The sequence below is a fragment of the Dendrobium catenatum genome, unplaced genomic scaffold (assembly GCF_001605985.2).
Source record: "Dendrobium catenatum unplaced genomic scaffold, ASM160598v2 fragScaff_scaffold_1113, whole genome shotgun sequence".
In the NCBI taxonomy this organism is placed as follows: Eukaryota; Viridiplantae; Streptophyta; class Magnoliopsida; order Asparagales; family Orchidaceae; genus Dendrobium; species Dendrobium catenatum.
Genome location: NW_021319575.1, coordinates 150589 through 175113, shown reverse-complemented (window position 1 = coordinate 175113; position 24525 = coordinate 150589). Strand labels below are relative to the sequence as shown.

The window sequence follows — 24525 nt, the reverse complement described above, 5'->3', positions numbered from 1 at the left end:
TTTTTGGCCCATTCCTCTAACAATAATCATGGTTACTTAAATTCGACTCACAAATATCAATTAGGCAAGCTAAATTCGACTCACAAACCTAAATTTTGAAAATCCCACATATAGTATATCCTTATTTAGTCATTAAGGTTAGATCTGAGTCAATAAAACTCAAATATATAAATCTTCAATGAAATTGTCATCTTTTAATTTGAGTTAACCAATGAATGTCAATATCTTGATTTAGTCATCAATACTGAATCTAGACTAACGAAACCCAAACCTAAGTTGAGAGCTGCTTTGTGTCATTATTTAATATTGTAAAATCCTACCTATATAATGGAGCCATCAACCATTAAGGTTAAATCTAGTCACCAAAACCCAAAGTCCCAAAATCCCTAATGAAGCTATCCCTCTTATCAATTTACTTCCATCAATGAAATTAGAGTTGAGAGGTATTTAATGAGCAATTTTTTTTCATAAAAATTAATACTAATTATATGATTCAATATAATACACTTTATTAAGGAGATCTTAAGGCTTTTAAAGAGCATAAATGCTATAATGATACTGCTTGTTTTAGAGAAGGTTAATATTTCTATTATTAAAAAAAATCAAATTTCTTCAAATTAATTAAGTTGATAATAAATATTTATATTTTGATTATTTTAACATTTATGAGGAATTAAATTCTACCAAAAATAATTAATATTTTAATGCCACCCGAAAAGTTAAAAGTAGTTACCGCTCAAAGCCTCCGGTATAGCGAGCGTGGTCGACAGAGAGGTGCGCAAGCGTCATTGGTCGGCAGCCAGCAGTCGTGAGAGGTGAGTGGTAGGGGAGTTTCGAATTTTGGCGGTGATCACACTCGCCACTGCTTTTCGATCCTTCCTCGGAACACGTGCACGCGTCCCATTGGCTTGGATATTTCCACGAAAGGCCAGACCTTTTTTTCTCCACTATAAAAGTGTGGCTGCCGCTGCAGTCATGATGCTCGGAATATCTTCGCAGAGACGTCTTTGCTTTCTCGGTTTGAGGGGGGAGAGAGCGTGAGAGAGAAGAAGCGGATATGGGAACGGGAAAATGATGGAGATTAGGGTTAGGGTTTTACTGCAGCTTTGAGGAGAAGCAAATTAGTTGGTCGAAGTTGATGGAGCAGGGAGGAAGCTTATCCGGGCTCAGGTAGCTCATACTTCTGAAACTTTAACCTAGTTAATTTACTTCGTCGGTAACCACAAGATTAGCGTTTCCTGGCTCTTTCGATGATGGCCGGATGAGATGTTATTAACAATACCTTTTATTATTGGAGATTCTGAGGAGGCGAGATATTTTGGGGGTAAAGGTAATTCCATGAGGCAGTAGGTTTTTTGATCGAGTGTTTGCTTTTTTTGGAGCAGAGGGAACTATACTTATGGTTTTGTAAAATGCAAGGTGGTAGTGCTTTGGAATTTGATGATGAAAAATACATGTTTTGCCCTGTTTATTACATTAGATTCATGGTTTTATTTAGTAATTTTACTGTTGTTGTTCTAGTTTTGTTTAAGATTTGAACTTTGATTCTTCAAACTATTTGTTTGTCTTAATGTTTAATGAATCATGATTCTAATTGCTTTATGGTTTTCAGGGGACTCTAAAGCGAGGGATATTTGTTTTTCTTATTTTGCCAAGAGATGAGTTACGGCAGAGATGATAAAAATGGTGGAATAGAAAGAGGGAAGTTTACGAATTCTGGACCAAAAAAAGCAGCGGATTCTGTTCATCCTGGCAGGCCGTCCATTGACAGTGACTGCACTGTTCCAGTTGAGAAGTTGGAGATTGATAAAAAGCTTTTGATTGATCCGAAGAAACTTTATATAGGATCCAAGATTGGTGAAGGTGCTCATGGGAAAGTTTATGAGGGAAAGTAAGTGAAATCTTAGTAGTAACGTTTAATTACCACAAGGCATTAATCAGTGCAAAGATACAACAATTTTGCATTTTTACTTTGTAGTTTTATCAATGGTCATGTGCTCTGTGCCGTATTTTCTTTGTTGAGCTGCAAGTATATGCACAAAAGAATTGTTGGAAATGTTTGTGAATGAACCTTGTATGAAAATGACTAATTCATTTTGTTAAACATAAATGATAATTAATTCATTCCTAAACATTTTCCAGGATTGACAGTGAATGCACAAATAGATGTTGAAAATAATATTATCTATTATCTTAGAGCATAAAGGACTGCTTTGTGTGGGGAATCACTGTTGATGCTTCTTCTCCCAACCTCCACTTCTCTTGCTCTTTCCTTGCTTCTATCTTAACATGATTTAGGTAGAATATTTGTAAACACTAATTGCATAACCTAAAATTATTGTGATTGCAATAAATAAAAAATAAAGAACATGGAAAGTTTCTATTTCTATTAGGGGCAAGAGTTTACTGCCTTGTGGTCATTTCTCTATTAGCATAATATCCTAAAACAGGGTCATATAAGTAGAATGGAAGCTTTGATATTTTTCTCCTTGTAATCTTTGACACCATTTAGTAGTGTTGGTAGGTGTACCTTTACTTTTATGTTTGGCAAACCTATTAGAATTTGAATAAAAACAACAAGAAATGCATGAGTGTTTTTTTTTTTTGTTTTACTTTATTATAGCAGCAACGTTGCATTAATGGCCGAAAATATAGTTCCTTATACCATGATTTTAGTATTATACTTGAGATTTGTCGATTCTTTTTTCTAACGTCTTATCTCTTGCTCATTCTTTTTTCTAACATCTCAACACCTGCTCTCTAACTCCAACTCTTTGCTGCTTCCCAAACCATGATAACAATTACTTTTTATAGCATGAACGTATTTTACCATTAGAAATCTTCTATTTTATACTTTCACTAACTTCTAATTTATAGATAATTGATCTCCTTTTAGAATTTCCTTATGATTAATTGGAATGTTGGAATGTTTTCTATACACCAACAGACCTCCATAAAAAGTACACGAACTCAATTATTTTCAAGGGTAAAACACGTGGATTCAACTGTTCATTGTAGTGATATACTTTTGGTGTGCTAAGGATGCCTCAGTTTCATCAAAGACTTTGAAACAATCTTATTGGCTAGTATTTGAAGCCAAGCTCATGGAAAAACCAAGCATGCTTTCCAATGTCATTTATATTTATTTGTTGGAGCACTTTTTTGCTGCATCTTTTTAGATGAGAATTCATAAATAGGTCATCTAGAGAATAAATATTAAGAACTATCAATAAAGGCTGCTCACCTATTATTCATCTCAACATGCTCGTGTGAGAGCATCCATTCACTAAGCTACATGCTTATGTACCTATAAAGAACAACTAGCCTCATGGTCCTTCTATAGATGGTAAATAAATCATATTTGGTAACTATTAACATTGGTCTTTTTCAATAGTATTGTCAAAACGACACTAATGGCACCGAGTATTCTAATGGCCATCTTTAAAATATAGCTAATCAATAAAAACTCCTAATCTCAAAGATAGAAGTTGGAGTTACTAATCAAGTTTATTTATTTGTTTTTTTTATTTTTAAGTGATCTAGTTCAAGTCCTCCTTTAAAAAGCACTACAAAGGCATGAAATATGATTTTTTATTGCATATAAATGCCTTTTTGAGATTAATATACAACTTTTCTTTTTTTAACTTAGAGAAGACTATACACAAATGATCAAGTTGCTTGGTCTTAGTTGAGCTAAAACTTAGTATGTCATTGAAAGAAACTACTAGAAACTTAACAATGAATGGCAGAAGCGTAGCAACTATATCATCAATCTCATAAAGGTCCTAGTCATATGGACAATCCAATTGGTATGGTGGACTATTTGTATAGCATGTGTCTTAAGCGTTTTTTTTTTTCTGTTCATCCTTAGATAAATCCAAATCTAATGGTACCACTGCACAAATCAAAATTTGAATTTACATTGACCCAAATATTATGTCAAGCATGCCATCCAATGTACGTTTTTGGAATATATACTTCTAGTGATTTAATTTATTTTGTGATTATCAACAGACATAGGCAAAGAACCATCTTTCTTCTACAGGAACAACTTAGGGAGAACAGATGTGCTTAAATTTTGTTGTAGAAATTCTTTTTGTATTCGTCCATCTACCTTGGGTTTGAGCTCATGCTCATCATGCTTTTTGGGGTTCATTCTACCATCGCGCAAATTTGGTAACTGTGAACTTGATAAAAAATCAATGTCATATTGAATCTATCTCTCATATAGGGTATGCTGATTCGGAAATTAATTAAGAGTAATGCCATGAAATTTTTTGATAAATGGTCTCTTACCATTGTAGGTATATATTTTGTTAAAGGCAAGAGAAATTTCATGTGTGAACAATAGAAATATTATGAGGAATTCAATGATAATCCTCTAGAATGCCTTTGAATCACAAAATAATAAGCTAGAAATGAATTGTGGTATGTTGAAACAGTTGAAGCATTGATCAGAACCTAAAATAGTTAAATAAATTTAGGAGTGGACGGAACAATGTGCAAAAGTTATAGTCTAGCCTCAGGGAATTCCCTAAAAGTAGTCTTCATATTAGATTCAGGCCTTTGTTGTTGTGCAGACGAAGACTTTGTAATATTTGTAGGAAATAAATGATCATAGAAACCATTGACTTTAATAAGTATTTTCTCACCCATAATGGATAATTTCATGTGATATTGTTCTTGAAATTCTAAGAGGATATGTGCAATATCCATGGGGAGGACGTCAGACTGTATCTTGTCTTTGTAGCTATCCATTTGGATTGGATCTAGGTAATGCTTATTTACACGTAGGAATGTTTGGTTTACCCTAGCTTACATGGAAAGTAACATGATTTAAATTTTCTTTTAAATTAGCTCTAAGCAAAGTTGCTTTTGATATAAAATCCATTGAACTGCAACCATCTATGACTAATTGGCATCTCATATCATAATAAGTTGCACACATTAAGAAAGTACTAGCTCATTTTCAATCCTCGTAAGTGGTTGAGATGTAAAAATAAATCTTACAACTAGCCTTTGCACTTGATCATCATTGAAATTTTTAATATCCTCATCAGTTAGATGCCACATTAATCACATCCTCAAACTTACCTTCTTCCTTCAAACATTGGAGTTTGAATGCCCTAGACTTATTAAAAGATTAAACTAATGGCATTGTTTGATGGTATGCACTTTTTGGTGATACTTTTTTTTTATTTTTTACTTTTTGGTGATACTTGAATCAATTGATTGTCAAAATATTAGCTAGTTTACCTGATACATTTTCTCATTGTGTAGTCTTGGATTTGGAAATTACCATTTGATCTTATTAGAGTAACAATCGATTGAGTATGGAATCTAGAGATTCCAACATGAATTGGAGCGGTTATTATGCTTGATGATGAGTGGTCAATGACAGGTTGAGTGCATTGCTAATCTAGTTGGTGCTTGCATTTTCATAGGCAATCTAAAGATTTATTTGTACTTGGATGACCAGATGCAACTAATCTTGATGAAGAAACAATCACAGGTGCAGAAAGAGTTTGATGCATACACAAAAGTGTCGTGGCATGTACGACTGAGGCACAAGTGGAAAGGGATGCACAAGTGGAGAGGGATGCACGCGGCTAAGGCAATTAGTGGAGCAGGAGTCGTGTGGAAGGATGTGCAGGTGTAGGAAGCAAAGTTATTTTAAAAGACAACCTTTTTTAAATTAAAAAAAAAAAACAAAATAAACAAAACTTCATCAAATTAACCAATCATAAGGTCATCCTATGAAATATTGCGCTCAGTTAACTGGTAATATGGCTTATTTTTTTTTTTTTAATTTAATTTTGATTGTGACTGAATTTTGTACTATCATTTAATTTATTTCATATTTGAGCCAAAGTTTAATTAATATTTATTTTTAAATACATTGAATTAAACTTTTAATGATAAACTTTAAATGAAGTATCGATTTATTATTTAATACTTTAATATTAGGTAAATCATTAAATGATAGCATGGAAATTAAGATAGGAGTTTTGATGTCAAATTTAATTATAAGTAGGGTTCTTAGCCAAGAAAATCACATAGTTATTTTCTTATTGAGAAGTTAAATGATGCTAAGGTTTCGTTTGGGATGACTTTCTTATTGTTTCTTTAAGTAGTTTTTTTAGTAAAAAAATTAATTTTTTAACTAAAAGCTGCTTTAAGAAGCAGTAAAAAAGCCATCCCAAACAAAGCTTAAGTAGCACTATATAATGTACGATAGAGAATTTTAATCTAGTTCTGTGGCTTGTCAAAATTTTAAACCAGATTATCCACATCAAAATTGGACTTTATTTTGATGGGTATTTAAGTGATTATTCTAAAATATATAAATTTAAATTAAATTAAGATTTAATCAATAAGTAAATTTAATTTTAAAATTTAAAAAAAAAAACAAAAGAACAAATAAAATTATGCTTTGCATTAAGTCTTAAAATTAACATTTGTTTATAAAAAATATTCTTTCAAAATTCTGTCACCAACAAAATTAGAAAAAAGTATCAACTTTAAAAGAAATAAGAAAATAAGCCATGTCACTGCAATATTTCACGATAGGACCTTGTTGTTGATTAATTTAGCGACAAACTCTGAATTTTTTTCTTAAATTCTGTTTCTATTAAAAATTAGAAATTTTTTTTTAAAAATTTAACTAGGGAAAGGTTTAGTAGAGGCCGGCTCAACAAGCAATTAATGGGTTAGAGCATGAAGGGGCCAATGCAGGTGATATGCATATATACTAGGCTTGTTGCAAAAGAGAGACATTGGTTGTAGGGGGTAGCCTTTGTAGGGAAGCGTTTGTTTGGGTTCACAACTTCACATGCAGTTGGACTGTTGGAGTGCTATGGTGTGGGTGCTAATTTAGTGTTTGTTACAGGATCAAGATGAGTAGATTTGAGAATTTGAGATTTATATGTGATGCACGAGCATGAGCTTTGATAAAATTTGATAGCTCGGGAAAGAATAAAACTCCACACGCAGTTTAGAGCGATTCATATTAACAACTTGGATGTATGGAGCACTTAATTGCTTTCTTTCATTCAATCATCTATTAATAATCCCAGATGTTCATCATGGGCTCCTCTTTTTGTATAAATGGGGTCACAAATATTAAGCCAAACATTTAAATGCTATTTAATCTTGTTTAATTCAACGAACGTTAAATTTAAATTCATATTAATTTCAGAGAGGAAAAACCTAATAAGGTAATTTACTTGAAAAATAAATCAAAATAAATTTTCCATATACATAAATCTGCTTGAAAAGGCTTGAAATGGCCTCAATTTAGATCTGCAGTCTGATTTGACTTTTGGTAATTGGTCTATAAGAACTTGTACTTGTTTGAATGCTTGCATTGAATTAACGTTCTTTATAAATAACACCAAACAATATTTCCAAAAGTTGATTTTTAATTTTAAAGGGGATAAATGTATTTAGTGTGGTGCAGCTGCCACCAATTTTGCATCGCAGAATATATACAACTACCATGTGATACTTGTGAAGAATGCTTGCGTTGCATTAAATGTTCCTTATAAATAGCACTAAACAATATTTCCGAAAGTTGATTTTTAACTATGGCCAATTTTGCATGGTAGAATATATGCAACTACCATGTGATACTTGTGAATTTTTAATTTGATTAGAAGGGACTTTTGAACATTGCATCATGTGTGCATTATTGACGTCTTCATTACTGTCTTTTTTGTGTTAATTTTTTTTCCATGATCATAAATCATATTTGAACCTCCATGCTTCATGGCGAGGCTATCCTTGTGTTCTTCAATCTCCCAACTTTATCATTACCCTACAAAGTGTAGGAAGTCAATTGTTTCCATGCCTATTTTTGTAACAGCTAGCGTGGGCTTATTGAGCCGTGCATTCATTTTTTAACTGATTTAACTTATCTTACTAGCTTAATAATATGGGCTATGCTTACACTATCATTAACTATCATTTATAATCTTAATCATTATTTTTATTGTTTATGGAATTCTATCCTTTTGTCTTTGGACGCATTATTAAGCCTCATGAGTGTTCATTTAGATCTATAAATAGAGCTCTCTTGTATTCTTTTTTATTCTAAGTTCAAATCGTTGAGTGAGCTCTTAAGGATTTTGAGTATTCAAGAGAGTTCTTAATAATAATGTAGAGGTTTTGTGCTCGTAAGCAAGGTTGCAAGTATATTATACATCTTCTTGCTTATTGCTTGGCTTTCAAATTCATTCATCGTAAATCCTCTGTAAGTTTGTTTTAGTTATAGTTTGTGATTCTAGTTATTGTAGTTTATTTGATTTTGTGTATTGCATTTTGGGGGTTTGATATTTTATATTTTGCAATTTTAGAATTATATATATTTTAAATCTTTGGACGCATTATTAAGCATAGAAAGTTCACTTTAATTTTGTTCATTGCAAGTTTGTTCATTGAAAATTTTGATAGCCATATCATGTCTCACTTGCATGGGGTATTTTTTGGGAGTGCTAGGTCTTTTAATCATGCTTAGAAAATTGCATAGTCAGAGTCTTGACACACTGTGGTCATGCGGTCTTCTATCCCATCGTGCTTGAAAGCACAGGTCTTTATTTACCTATTTGAGAGTCACTGCAATTTCTTCATAATATTGGAACAGAGCACTTGAGGACTTAAATTTGAATTTCCCTGTTGTGTTAAAAAAACACGCATAGGGCTTACTCGCTGCATCGCAAGTGACATTTAAAGAGTTCCCTCGACATGCAAAGAAAATAACCCATAAATTTTGCTTGTCACGTTGCATGTGTCACAATCATGATTTTGAGGGTTCTAAGTGTTAAATATTTTATACATGTGCACATGAGGTGATGACAACGAAACAATAATGAGTGCGTGAGGGAGCAAGAAAGAGAAATAGAAAGGGGAAATGAGGTTGAATGCCAATGTTCGTTTCTTTTGTTTTTGTCTTTTTTTTTTTCTTTTTTTTCCTCTCTAGAGAGAGGAAGAGGAGAGATTGAGGGAAAGGAAGGGAGAATGAGAGCGAGATGGAGAGAAAAAGAGAATAGAAAGAGAAAGAAATAGGGAAAAATAGAGTGAAAGTGAGCAAGAGAGAGATTAAGTGAGAGAGAGAATGAGAGATGGAGAAAAGAAAGAGAGAAAGAGAGAGAATGATAGAGAGAGAGAGAGAGAGAGAGAGAGAGAGAGAGAGAGAGAGAGAGAGAGAGAGAGAGAGAGAGAGAGAGAGAGAGAGAGAGAGACTCAGTAAGAGAGAAATAAAGGGTTGATAGGCAATGGCGAGGAAGAAGGCGGTGGTGGGGTGGCATGCATGTGACTAGTTTAATGGTAGTTGGGAGTTGGTGGTTGCGGCTAGGTGAGAGAGATTGCGGGAGAGTCAGAGAGTGAGGGAAGAGTGTAGAGTGTGAGAGATCGAGATAATGAGAGTGAGATAGTGAGTGTGAGTGATGGACGAGAGACTTAGGGAATGGGTGACTGGATAGGAATAGGGGGGGGGTAGTTTTAGGTTTTGACTTATTTTTTATATTTTAAATTTAAGAATGATAATAACAATAATAACTTATTATTATTATTTAGCTATCTAGCTATTTATTATATATTGTAATTTTTTTTTTACCATTTTTTATTGCTTGCATAAATCCAAGTCTTGTCGGCATCTCATTTATGGGCGAATTTTTCATTTTCTTCATGCGGAGGCCCCATACAAAATGAGTGTCTATTTATGCTATTTCTATTGCCCCAAATGCCTTTCCATTGTTCAATTCATGAATAGATGTTGTTTAGACGATTTTCTTTTGATCAATGTGTTTCGGAGAACATTTGTGAGAAGTCACGTCTTTCACTTGTCATTTTTGCCATACTTAGTTGAGTTAACCTAGGAGCAGTTATCGAGGTCAAGCGAGAGAGCTTCAACATTAAAACTACCTGTCCTATAATGCTTCTATTGTTACATTTGATCACATAAAAAAATAACTTCATTTATGCTTTACTCTTGTTATGCCGGCCTTGGAGTGCATTTATTCATAGGCCTCATAAAATTGATTAGGATAGAAGCAGGTGTAAGAATATGATATAAGGGCACTCGAATAGAACCACAAGAGTTGTGTAGAAGCCATCTTTGGAAGCCCAATGAATATAATGACAAGAAAGTTGGTCTTCTAGAGTAGCCTCAAAATTGGAAAACCTTTAGGAATAGCTATAGAAGCTGCTTCATACCTAGAAAATAGTAGGAACAACCATAAGATATTGAATAACTATTATTACAATAATTGCCTCCAACTATTGAAGGAATGCTCAATAGAATTGGAATACTAGTAAAAGTTGATGATAGACATAGGAACAGATCCATTTATGAAAGAAATCTTTTATTATTGGCATGTGAATGTAAACTCTAAACTATTTTTTTTAACTTAAAATTAAATAAAAAATCAAAATCTACTATCTCTTTGGCTATCATCAAAGCTTATCGTTCATGAACAGCTCATGCTAAGCTCTCTAAGGGCTTGCCTTCAATTTCTTTGTTAATTAAACAAGTTGATATTCAACAGTTATTTTGAGCACTTTCTCTTAATGAGCCTTACATAAAGAAAGCTTGATGCTTATACACACACACATGTACATACATAGTAGATTTATTAATTTATTAGTGGATAAGAAGTAGAGTGATTCTATCATATTTATCTTATTATTTATTTGTATATCTACGAAATCAGTTTGTGTTTGGTTTGAATTCTAATGAGCAGAGCATAATCACGGTGTTCATGAACCATTTTAAATACGAGCCAAAGAAGAACGCACTAAAATTTTAATGAGTTCAGAACAAGCTTGCTCCAATTTAGCTCGTTTACACCCTTAGCTATCTTGAACTTGACTAATGAATTTAAAATTGAGGCTCGAATTTGAAATTTAAATGATCAATGTAATGCAAATATTTATGTTTTAGATGGCTGTAGACTTTAAGCTTCACATTATGAACTATTTGTTTTTCCTATTTTGTTTCTGCAATCCTTACTTCCAGGTCACAATGGCGGGATTCTATTTATTGCTGTCATTGCCTTCTTGTATTTACTTATCTTTGGAAGGCTTATTATAGTTACAATTTTGTCTTCTCAGGTTTGGTGAGCAAGTTGTAGCACTCAAAATTATCAATGGTGGCAGCACGACTGAGGAAAAAATGACAATTCAGGCTCGTTTTATTCGAGAAGTCAATATGATGTCTAAAGTGAAACATGAAAATCTTGTTAAGGTGTGTTCATTTTGAAATGCAGCAGGCAGTTTATTTCTTGTTCAGTTAAGAACTGTTCAACTTATGCAGTTCATTGGAGCCTGCAAGGAGCCTATCATGGTTATTGCGACAGAGTTGTTGCCGGGAATGTCTTTAAAAAAATATTTGGAAAGTATTAGACCAAAGCAACTAGATCTTCGTCTAGCAACTAGCTTCGCAGTTGATATTGCTCGTGCATTGGAGTGCCTGCATGCAAATGGAATAATACACAGAGACTTAAAGCCGGGTCAGTATTTCTCTTCCTACATACATAAAACACTGTGTGCACTCACATATAAATCTTTACTTTCTTTTTTTCAGTATACCAATGTTTGTTTTTTTTCTTCCAAGACAACATTATTCATGTGATAACTTTTTTTTTTTAAATGCTGACCGTTTCCTACCCTTTTTTTCTTGGAAGAGTTGCTCCTTTAACAGAACACCATTTTTGGTTCTCATGTTTATATTACATGGCAGTTCCTAATTTGCTATGATTCCAGTCTATGATTTGCGATATAAAAACTAAGGAAGCAAGAAGCAAATAAAATTCTTCTTGAAATATCAGTTAATTAATAGCCAAATTGAAGTATTGATCAAACATCAAAATGAAGGATCGATCTTCTTAATTTTTTTTACTACTGCACTTGCAAGTCAAATTTTACTGCTTACGGACAAGATGGTAAGTTCACTGAAAAAAGCTATTATAGTAGTAATTTTTATCTTTAATTGTATCATCAGACTTTTATGAGGGAAAGTTCTGCAAAAAAGTTTAGTTGTTTGAGGAAACAAAGGTATCTTGAACTGCCACATTTTTTAGAATGCCTGATTGAACTGCCACATTTTTTGTATTATGAGTTACATAACTACAAAAAATTTGCGTGGATTGCATTTGGTCTCTGATGTGTTTATTTGCATTCTTCTTTTTTTTGTGGTGGTATGTGTTGATAGTTCTGTGCCGGTAAGTTGACTGCGTTGTAGTTGGAGTTCATTTGAGTAACTGAAAACCTGGCTGTGCTCACGTAGTTACTTGATGTGACACTTATGCAAAACTACAATGCGGAGCAGAAGTAAGCTAGAATCCGCCACTTATGCAAAGCTACATTGTGGAGTGGAATTAAGCTAGAATGTGCTGCAATGGTAAAATGAAATTCATCGATGCTTCAACAAAGGCCTACTCAATAAGTTATGGGAAGTATTTAATTTATTCAATTAATATTGGTAATCCAAAGGTCTTATGATGTTGAATATGGGCACTTGGTAATATTAGTTGTTAACCTTACAATCCCAAGCCTTAATGATTGTAAAGAGAAATAAAAGTTAGACAAGGATCTAACAATAGGGGAGTTAGCAATTATGAAGGCCGGGTTGAGATAACTTAAAGGCAGTCTGTATGAATTATCATTCGTCATTTGTTGAATTTTATAGTTAAAATCATGCAAACTCTTAGAAAATAATACTGTAAATGCACTACACCTATTTGACAGGAAAATCAATGCAATTATTCCTTCGAAACTTTGAAAAATTTCCTTGGTTCTTACTAAATTAATTTTATTTTCATTTCAAAGTTAATGTTCATGCATTGGTAGTGCTATTAGGAAAGTAAACACGTAAGACTTAAATGAATATGCCAGTTCAGCAATTAGGTTTATTGTCATGTAAATCAGTTCATCCTTTTACATGGTTGATTTAAAGATTATATCCATACTGAATAATTTTGATATTAAGTCAATAGAAGACTTCAGAGAAGGTAGCTTCATGGGTGATTATATAGGGTATACTTCTCTTGCAAGTTCAATAAAATATAGTTTTATAGATGTTCATTAAGATTATGATTTATAGGAAATGCAAGAGATGCCTCATCAATTATGAGGGTGATTAAATCATGATACATGGCTAATTGCCTTATTTCCTTTTTATCGCTAGTATCATTATAGTGTTAGACATCCTTGTCATTAAAATCCTTTGCTTGATTATCAATGTCACCTGTAATTTGGGGTAACATTTTAGAATTTAATTTAGGGTTAGGAAAAGGATTTCCCTCATCAATCTTAGGTTAATGGGTTGGTTCATAGATATAATTTTGTTTTTGAAGTAACCATGCCAACAAAAAGATCTTTGATGTTTCTTTTAATGTGTAAAATTCTTTCTTGAAAACTTTAGGGTTTCATTGCTTTGATAATCTTTTAGAGAATAATAATACTTACCACGTTTATAGAAAAAAGAATCTTTATATAATTTCTTAAAATGCTTAATAGGTACCAATGAAGAGTCACAGTGATTGTTCTTCCTCATGTTTGGTCTTCTCCCATCTTTAGGAGTCCTTCAAGGTGTGTATCACACTTATGAGGTTCATTACTTGAAAAGGGAGATAACACAAGCTAAGGTAAGTTTGCATTTAAACAAATAAGATTTCATTTAAAAGATTATCAAGTAACATATCATGAAACAATACTATTATATATAGAAATGAGCGAACTCAAAAGTTTGTGTCAGGGGTGATGTGGTGCTCAAATATCTAATTAGTGGTAAAAAAGCTTTTTCCAATGAAGGGATAGATTAAGGCAGCTTGGGTTCAACCATTATTAAATATAACTCACATGGCTCATGTCATTGTTCACACATGACTTGATACACAGTACAACTTTGGACCCTTCATTAACTCAATATGCTAGATCAATACACTGACATGCCTCGTGAATAAAAAAATGCTAGGATCAAAATATGTTGATTCTATAGAGAGAAGTGTATTAAAATGGGTCCTATGTATAAATTAGTGGACTTAATGATTGTGATGATGGCATTTGAGATGATGCCCTCGATCAATTAATACATTTGAATTTTCTTGTTACAGTTTTCCATGTTTATCATGAATAACTTGCAATTTAATTATATAATGTTATTTGAGATACATTTATTGCAACTTTCATTATTAGGCTATGTGTTTGGATAATATTGCGAATATGATCCCTTATATGGATAACTAAAAATGTGCAGATAATTTGCTTCTTACTGCAAATCAAAAAAATGTTAAGCTTGTAGATTTTGGATTGGCCAGAGAAGAAACAGTGACAGAGATGATGACGGCTGAAACAGGGACGTATCGATGGATGGCTCCTGAGGTTGGTCATATGTAGCATACAAACTTTGTTCAATGTTTAAAATTTTCTTCATTTTTTATTTCCATGCTAATTTATAAATATACTTAGGTAGTTGATATTGTTGGAATCCGGGTGCATCATTATCTTTAGAAAAGGCCTTATAATTTTATTTGTTGTAGTTAATTATTTCTTAATTATTTTGTTATTTTGTATCTTGGGTAAAGTGAGTATTTTAATGTCATATCTAGCATACAAACCGTATGTTCTATACAGGAGATAATATAGAAGATTAAATTAATAAGTAAAATCACCCCTTGAATGTTAGAATTGTATGACTTTTGTTAAAAATATTGTGCTACATGATATCTTGCAATCTTCCCAAAACTTGTGCTTTCCTTTGTTTCTGTACCTAACTTGCTGCTCAAGCATTATTTTTTTTCTTATTCAAATTATAATTTTCACCTTAGTAGATCTAAAACTGAATATATAGAGTGTAATTTTAATAGTAATAGACTTAGTGAGGGATTTTGACTTTGGACAATCAAGTGATTAATAAGAGTACACGTTTTAGATATCTTGGATCTATTATTTAGAGTGATGGTGAAATAGATGGGGATATTATCAATAGAATTCAAGTTGGATGGTGGAAGTGGAGGAATGCATCGAGCTTGTTGTGTGATAGAAAAGTCCACCTCAAACTTAAGGGAAAATTCTATAAGATGGCGGTGAGACCTACAATGCTTTATGGTGTCGAATGTTGGCCATTAAAAGAGAAGCATAATACTAATTTAAGTGTTGTAGAGATGGGGATGCTCGGGCAGATGAGTGGCTTTACCCTTAGAGATATGATACGAAATGAGCATATACATGAAAAGGTTGGAGTAGCTCCAGTGGAAGATAAGATTAGACAGAGTCGCCTTAGATGGTTTGGTCACATAAATTGGCGGAGTCGCCTTAGATGTATTAGATTTGACTTATGTTAAGAAAAGTAGAAGTAGACTTAAAAAGACTTGGTTAGAAAATATTAGAAATGATATTTTTTTTATTATATTTAAATGAGATTTTGACTTTTAACATGACATAATGGAGAAAAAAAGATTCATGTAGTCGACCCCACGTAGTGGGACACAGGCTTGATGTTGTTGTTGTATTCAAATTATATGTTCCAACTCAGATGATGATGATGATGAAATTGAAGTAGGTACACCTAAAGTTGCTCCTTGTAACACATGAACTCCAACAAGTATCTTTGTTTTCATGACAATTAATGCGTCCTTGCAAATTATATGATCTCCTAAGTTCCTACATCCTGCTTCACTAAGAGTAGTTAAAACTACAGTATTCATATTGAACTCTATAACATGCTTGGCTCTTGTTAATGTCCTACTCACACAAGCATACATCCTTAACTTCAGTGTCAAAACCTATGGACTTCATGCAACATTATCTCTCTATAAATTTTACCACTAACACATGATTTAACAATGAAGCATAACTTCTTATATGGGCACATATGCTATGCTTTTGTTGAACTTTAAATTCACTAATCATTATATGTCTCAATCAGCCACCAAGAGAACATCACTTAGGTATGCATCTGATCAATTGGCAACAAAAATAGCATATTGTGGCTTTATCCTTCTTGTGGTTGTCACTCACATGTTACTTTATCAAAGCTTGATAATATCTCTTAATGTGTCTTTCTCTTTTTGCAATAGAAATCATATTTCTTAATGTGTCCTTTCTTGTTCTAATGAAAGCAAGTCATGTCTTTTGCCCATGATAATTTTGTTATCATTAGTTGTACCTTATCTTGAAAGTCTATTTCTAACTAATATTTTTTCATCACGCTTCTCATCTCCTTTTCTCAAGTTTAGCAATCACTTATAAGATGCGAGATAAAGCTCTAATTAATTCTTGGAAGAGATTAATACTTGATAATCCAACTAGGCTTTACTAACGGGCCTCTTTAGGTCCTCGTGGGCCCAAAGTTGGGTAAGAAGCCCACTAACCTCTTTTTCTCCTTCATGACTTTGCGTGCACTTGAGATCTACAAGTGTTTCCCATCAGGGAGTTCCTCAAATGTACAATGAGGGATCTTGAGTCATTATTTTGTCATTTTATTATTATTTTTCATTATTCATTTATTTAGAATGGACTCGCCAGACAGAAAGGAACTTTATAAAAAGTAAGAAATTGTTTTTTTAATGAAGAGACGATACAAGTGCAATGACTTTCCTTTAGGAGATAAAAGTTTTTATGTTGTCAACACCGCATGCTCTCGACACTTCTTATTAGCATGAATGTATTTGTGGCTTGCTCTTGGGCCATCTCCCTTCTTGATGATGTAGGATCCTTCCCAAATGGACCCAAGTTTTCAAATTATGGAATGGTGAGGTGTTGCATCCACTTTCAATACTAGATTGCAAGGGTGGAGTAGTTTTAACTTCACATTTGCGTTGTAGTACGTTTCCATTTTTCTTTGTATTTCATCGCGCTTCTTTGATTTGTTTATATGCATATTTAAAATGTTGTTGTTGTTGTTGTATTTAGAATGTGCTTATTTGCCACCTAGTGGAAGTTCTGAATGATCTCAGTGGTCATCCTCACTAGAGTGTTTACTTCAATCTACTTTGAGGAGTAGTCATTCATCAGTGGAATACATTTTCTTTTTCTTTTAGAGGGAGGAAATGACCTAATAATATTTATCCTTCAAATGGTGAATTGCCAAGGACTAGTAAATGCCTAAAGCTTAAGGGAATGTTGTAGTTGCATTCAAGAGAATTTTTGGTACTGAAGGCATCTCTTTGATAATTCCTCAAGTCTTTTTTGAGTGTCATTTAGTAATATCTTTGCATGAACATTTTGTGGATTGGTGCTTTTCATCCTGAGTGGCTTTTGCACTCATGAGTGCACTTTCCTCGGTGCCTTTTCCATTTCTTTTTCTTTTGCACACCTTAGGTTTATTGAGGTTATCGATCTTTTGAACAATTTGCTCATAATTAAAAGATATTGACCAGCTTTGATTTTAAAGTTGTGCTGGTTCGTTATCTTGGGTGAGCCTTCTTCCATCTTTAGATACTCAATGTAGGGATTAATCTAACTAATTTAGCCATTAGACTTGACTCATATCATCTTTGCCTTTGATGTTAGGTTACAACAACCTTAAAGCTGGTCGTCCACCAGGATTCCTCGACTTTGATATTAAGTGAACGCGTTGATTTTAATCCCTTTGTATTTGCATTATTTTGAAATATTTAAATTGGTCTATCTTCATTTTTACCTTGAAGAGATTTCTGTAAGACTTTATTGTGCATCTTATACTTGCTATTAACTTGACTTACCATTAACTATGAGTCAGAGTACAATGAATTTCTTGGCGCCAACTCTAGCAGTAAATCTTAGTTCAACGACCAAGGTTTTGTACTCCACTTTTGGTGACTTTAAATTCGATGTGGATGGCTTGTGTTAGTATGATCTTAGCAGGGTCTTTCGATACCATGCTCGCTCCTTCGTAGTCTCCTGATACTCCATCCACATATGGAGTCCACACCTTATCGTCATCACTTGCCACCTTCTCCACCATTGAAGTCTAAGAGAAAATTGTCGAGTGCTTGAGCTTTTATGTCTCTCTGCAAAGGTATAGGAGACTTGGAATTCGCTTAGTTTGACATCTCGCTTGAGCAACATGTCAGAATGATTTGGTTTGACAAGTATAGCCTTGAGTTGATGGTTAGTGATGACTTAGATTGCATGGGTCTGGAAGTATGGTTGGAGTTGCTGAGCTAAAATTATAAGTGCCCACACCAATTTAATGATTGGATATCTTGGTTTTGTGCCCCTTAGCATTATGCTCACATACCATATAGGCCATTGCTTTTTTCCTTTCTCTGACTAACAGTAAGCCAACAATGTCCTCATCTAGTCTGTGATATAGCAACAGATTTTCACTTGGCTAGAGAATTTTTAGTATTAGAGGCAAAGACAAGGCAAGTTTTAGTTGTTAGAAAGCTACATCACTTTCCTCGCTACTGTGAAGTTTTTGGTGCTTCTGAGAACTTTTAAGAAGGCGAACACCTCTCACTTGACTTCTAGATGAAGTGATTGAGCTCGATGACTTGCCCAATGAATCATTGCTTAAGATGTAGAGAGACGAACATGGTGACATGGATTTGACATGATATGGGCATGAGACACGTCGATTATTAATGATATATGAGACAAATATGGGTTGGACACGATAGTATAATTTTTATAACTAAAAAAAGTATAAAAAATTAATAAGTAGAATATTAAAAATAATTGAGAATCAATAATTTATTTAATTAAGTTTTTTGCTTTAAATGGTTAAGCTTAGGACGTCCAGATTTGGGCTTTGATGTCGTGTGTTAGGCATTGAGATGAGAGGCGATTATGTCGTTAAGAGTCGGGCATTGATGTTTTGCAATGGGTATTAAATGTTGATGTTGAGATGGTGTTGGACAAACTTGACATGTTAAGACAACATCGATATGTCGTGGTGCTCCACACTGAAAGATGAATTTATTTTGAGGATATCTCAAATGTACCATTTACCACTAGGGCCTCTTTCATCTCTTAGTTGTATTCAACTTTGTTCCTCTCTCTCTCCCTCAAGATGAAACACTTTTGCGAACTTGTCACTAGCCCCACAGTCTTTAGGTAACGTGCTTGTGATTGTATCAAGTTGTCTTTCAAGGTGATCCCTTGATATCTAGTTGGTAATTTGGCTGCCACATAATATATCAAGATGAAGCTACTCAACAACTCGGCTCCTATCTCATTTTCAAAAGAGCCCGTGAACTTTTGGGTGTGGCCTTTGAGCACCTGTGAATTGTGTGATGAACATCCTTTTGCACTCGAAAAAAGTTGATGATGCCTAACATTAGGTAGGAGAATCTTCGAGAGAGGATTCTTTGAAGGTGGTAAAGAACATTCAGCATTTGATTGTATCATTGACGTCCACCAGTGATGTTACTGACTTGAATTGTTTAATTTGGTAGACGGGATTAGAGCTTCCTCAGTATGACTCCAAGTGGGCCATTTTGAACTTGGTGATTGGCTTCAATTTTGCAAACTTCCTAGAAAATATATTGGTCAGCTTTGGCTCTCTCCCCTTCACTAGGCTTTTTGTTCTCTAATCTTCTTCAGATTGTTGAGTTAGAGGATTTCTCAGGAGTACTCTCTCTTGGGGCATTCCATTAAGCTTTCCCCAACACCTTTTGTATCATCCTTGTAAGTCCTTTCCATCTCCATTAAATTACAACGGGTTGTGAAGTTTTAGTTCTCTATGATCATAAATGTCTCGTAGTTTTGTTGTTCTTTAGTCAATGTTTGTTTTCTTGTCCATTAATCCACGCTCATTAAAACTTTTAGGATGTTGGATCTAAATTTGTTCATGGATGACACCTGACCATACTAGCAAGTCTTGTTAGGCTAAAGCACGAGACAAGGAGAGAGAGTAGGTGAGTATGCATAACAACTATGAAATCAAGTACTCTATGAATAGCATAAATGACATGAAGTTCAAAATATGCCTCTTAACATTTTATTTGCTATAGGAAAGACTATACCTTAGCAAATAGAGAAATAATATATAATTTGACAGATACAAATTGGTATAAAAATGTGAACTAGGCTGAAATTCACACACATGCCAATCTATTTCTGACATGGCTCGAAAGTTTGGCGAGTATCTTGTGCACCTGTTGAGTTCTCAACAGTGAGTGCCATGACTGAGTCTTCGAAGATGAGTGCCTTGAACGAATCCTCCGAATGAAATTGGATGAATTTACCTAAAAAAATGTCTTGGACAAGTAGCAAGTCTCTTAGGGAAAGCAGCCGGTATTCTAGGTGAGTGTGGCTGTGAGATGGGGACAAACTTGATTGATGGAGCCTTCATTGTAGACTATTTAGATGTGTGCCTCCTATAGCATGGACATGGTTATTTTTGGAAGGCAGATTGCTTTGATCGGAGAGAACCATTGAAATAGTTAAGGGTCCGTTTGGGACTGCTTCACGGCTGCTTTGCTTTATAAAAATTTGATAAATGTTCGTTTGGGGCATTGCGGTAGAGCCGAGTCAGAAAAAATTCCGCGGGCCGTGGCTGCTTTCTGCGACCTCTCGGTGCCTCCCGCGGTCCGTTGCTTTCTGCAATTTCCAGCGCAAAAATGTCGTAAATGCCATAATGTGACCTTTCTTCGTTCTGCTGCCCCATGGATCCGTAAATCGGCATTTTTCTTCTTCGCAAAGCGGCCGACCCAGCAATTGAGGACAGCATCGACATCGTCCCAGTCGTTGAGCCTGAGCAGGCGCTCCACCTCCTCCGATACCTTCCAATCCTTCTGCCATCGAGTGCCGTAGACACGAAGACGATACCTTGCCGGTATCTGGTCCCGACCGACGCCGGTCACCTCAACGGAGACGTGGCTAACGCCCTTGTCGTAGTCGACGGAGCCAACTAGCCTTCTCACACTTCTTATCGTCCCTTGAGAACGACGATCGCAGGGCTTCAAGGTTGGATGAGGAGAGCTTCCAATGAATGTTCTCTCAAGGCAAGGCTCAAGTGTGCTGTTTGACCAACCTTCCTAAGGATGAACCTATTTTATACCAACCAGTTACATATATCAACATATATGGACATACATATACAACCAAACAACTCCTAAGAAATCGAATACTTCACATTGTACAACAAAAATTCTCAACCATATAACGCAGTTGACATGGAAACCAAAGAGCCCTTTTGGTGTCTGGGTTCCTCTACTCTTCCACCCAACTGAACCAGAGAAGCTACATATTCCTCAGTTATACCTAATTCTCTTATAGAAAAGGTTCCAGACATTGCTCTAGCTGGTTGATTGCCCAACTCGATAGTAGCCATATTAAGTTGCCTATTCTTGAATACGATCTACTAGGATGCCAAAGCTTTTGAATGGTAAAACGAATTTCCTTTTGGGGCTGAGGTCATAACTTCTAGTGGTGTCATAGTAAGATCATTTTCGTGTTAGGCTAAGCAATCAAACACCCTCCTTAAAATCCTAAAATTATTGTCCTTTTTTCACATTAGGCTACCTTATATTTATAAATCAGTGTTGCTTTATGTTTCGCTCAAAATCATCTCTGTAAACCTCTTCTCTCACAGTGCTTCATTATGTTTGAAATAATTTATAGCCTATTTTAGGACTGCTAACATCAATTTTACCAGTGAAGCCACGGCCAATATCTGTTAAACGCACTAATTGAAATATGCTGCAGCTGTACAGTACTGTTACATTGCGTCGTGGTGAGAAGAAGCACTATACCAACAAGGTTGATGTATACAGTTTTGGCATTGTTCTATGGGAGTTGTTGACCAACCGAATGCCATTCGAAGGAATGTCCAACTTACAGGCAGCATATGCTGCTGCTTTTAAGGTAAGGATAAGTTCTTTATCTTATGTTGTTGTTGTTGTTGTTTTTTTTTTTTTTTTTTTAAGTTTTCCTAATTTTTATGGCATGGAAGTTGATATCCTATAACAATTTATACGAATCTACAAACAAGTATCTTATGCTAACAATCATATATTCCAACATATTTGAAAATTGTTGCACAGAAGCCAAAATATGCTGAATATTCTTTTAAAAACTTGTAAAGAAAAATCAGTAAGCTTGCCATATGATGCGGTGGAAAACTTCAATTTTCTATGAGTAATGGCTCGCCATGATCACTTATTTTATTTTAGGCTTCTGTGAGCACGTGACTATCCGATTCATCTTCCTGCTCGTTATATTACTTGTTGAAACAGTCATAGGTGGTAGGTGTCATTTGTAATATTCCATATTGTAGATACGGTGCTCTGTGGCCACAACAATGGGTATCTGAAATTACATTGGACTAGAAGTATGAAAAAGTTATCTATTTATAGTTTGGAGCTGTGAACGATCTGGCCTTGAGCTGATGCCTATTTGGTTCAATATCTGATAAAAATCATTTAGTTTGATCTTCAGATTCAAGCTTGGTCTCCAAACCAGATTCTTTTTTTTTATTTTTTCTCTCTTATGACAATTTATTGTCACCATAGATGGTTTGGTCACATAAAACGGCGGCCTTCCGATGACTTGGTTAGGAGAGTAGATGTATTAGATTTGAACTATGTTAAGAAATGTAGAGATAGACCGAGAAAGACTTGGTTAAAAAATATTAGAAATGATCTTTCTTTATTAGATCTAAATGAGAATTTGACTCTTAACAGGATTCATGTAGCTGATCCCACGCAGTGGGATAAAGACTTGATATTGTTGTTGGTATGACAATTCATTAGCTCAACGGACATTCATGCACCCATACAGATTTAGATTCTGATATGGATCCATAAGACATTAATTCAAATGTAAATACATATATAAATAGATGGAATATGGCTTCATGCATACATGCATATAAAATTTGATCCAATCTTGAGTTAGTTTGATTCAATCTGATCTCAACTCAATTCAAATTTGGTTCAAGCCTGTTTGTTGCGTCAATGTGCCAAGAATTGATTTTATTTTTCAGTAATCTTTGAGTTAATTTCACAGTGCTATTTCCTGTAAATTATTAATAATTGTTTGCTTGTTATTGATAAGTACTAACTTGAGCTCCATTTTTCATTGCTCTTTGGACGACTACAAAAGCAAGAGAGACCATCCATACCAGAGGACACACCCGCTGATTTAGACTTCATCATAAGATCTTGCTGGGTTGAGGAACCCAATATGCGGCCCGACTTCAGCCAGATCATTCGCATGCTCAATGCCTTCCTCTTCTCTCTAACTCCATCTTCTCCACAGCCTGATGCTTCTCCTGCGGTCATCAGCAGCAGCAATGGCGCTCTTACTACCAACACCACTCGCTCAGTCCGAAAACTTTCTTTTCTCCGTCAAATCTTCGCAGCAAAAAGAGCAGGCAATAGTCGGACAACATAAGAGGCCATATACTTTTTCTAAGATCTGTAATCGGGGAGTCTCATTCTATATATTTTAGATATGTCACACTGAAAGTGAAAATACATAGAGTACAGAGGAAATTGCACAAAAATCTTATGCACCACTGGTGCACATAAGCTGTCTGGTGGTTCGGATCATTTGATTCTGCTTGACCTTTATGCAAATTCTTTTTAGGCTTCATTTTGGACGGCTTTCTTACTTCTTCATAAAGCAATTTTTTAGTATAAAAATTAAAATTTTTATACTAAAAAGTTGTTTTAAGAAGCAGAAAGAAAGTCATCCCAAACGAAACCTTAATCTCATGGCTAATGGATTCACACTTGTACAAGCAGAGTGTGGGGCTCTGAACCATCGCATAGATTTTCACTGTACCATGGTTCATAAGATTTTTGTCCAGAAATGAAGTTTGTAGAAAGCCCATTTGTTGAAGCCAATGGGTTATCTTGTAGGATGCATGGGATGGCATTCTCATGAACTCATGTTTTTGGCAAGTTTTGTATATACAGGATCATAGTGCTCTGACGTTGCTCTTTTTCTTTTTGTTTGCTTTTGATACAAAAATCAAGAGGTTCCAGCCCAACTTGGCGCTCATCCAATTTTTTTTATTTTGAGTTGGATTTACCTGACCAAACAAATTAATTCAATTGATATAAATTTAGTTCTTAGTTATTGATTAAATAATTGTAAATTATATTATATATATTAGAGTTTTTTATATAAATTTTTATTTGAAGGCACATTTTTAATGTATTCAGTTATAGTTGGATGATGTGATGGCATGCATTTCGAGGTGCAGGAGGGGCAAAGAATTATGTGAGGACTATTCGCATATTCTCATTATTCATGTCTCTTTTTGCCTTTGGTTTACAAATTTTATGTTATTTTTAATAAAATTATTAAAATTTAATTTTTTGTGAATCTTTTATTTAGTGTTTAATTTTTTTTTGAAATAGATATTGTACTTTTATAGTTTAATTTTGTTTTTTTTTTTAAAATTGAAGGTATGTTTGTTCTGTAACTTTAAGCATTGAATTTTGGTTAGAAGCAAGGTTGAGAAAACCGGACCGGACAACGAACCGGAAGAAGGAGAGGTTCAAGGTTCGAAAGGTCGAACCGGGGTCGAACCGAATGATATAATAAATGCTAATATTATTAAAAATTTATAACATTAATAGGATAATT

At 34.3% G+C, this 24525-nt stretch overlaps 1 protein-coding gene across 1 annotated transcript; it reads left to right on the top strand.

Annotated features, from left to right (window-relative positions):
• The first annotated feature begins 971 nt into the window (after positions 1–971).
• Positions 972–23934, top strand: LOC110113598 (serine/threonine-protein kinase STY13). The gene is made up of 7 exons (XM_020846239.2): positions 972–1170; positions 1613–1891; positions 11110–11242; positions 11312–11507; positions 14255–14379; positions 21634–21792; positions 23032–23934. The coding sequence occupies exons 2-7, from the start codon at positions 1659–1661 to the stop codon at positions 23320–23322; spliced, it is 1137 nt and encodes a 378-aa protein (XP_020701898.1). The 5' UTR covers positions 972–1170; positions 1613–1658; the 3' UTR covers positions 23323–23934.
• The last annotated feature ends 591 nt before the right edge of the window (positions 23935–24525 follow it).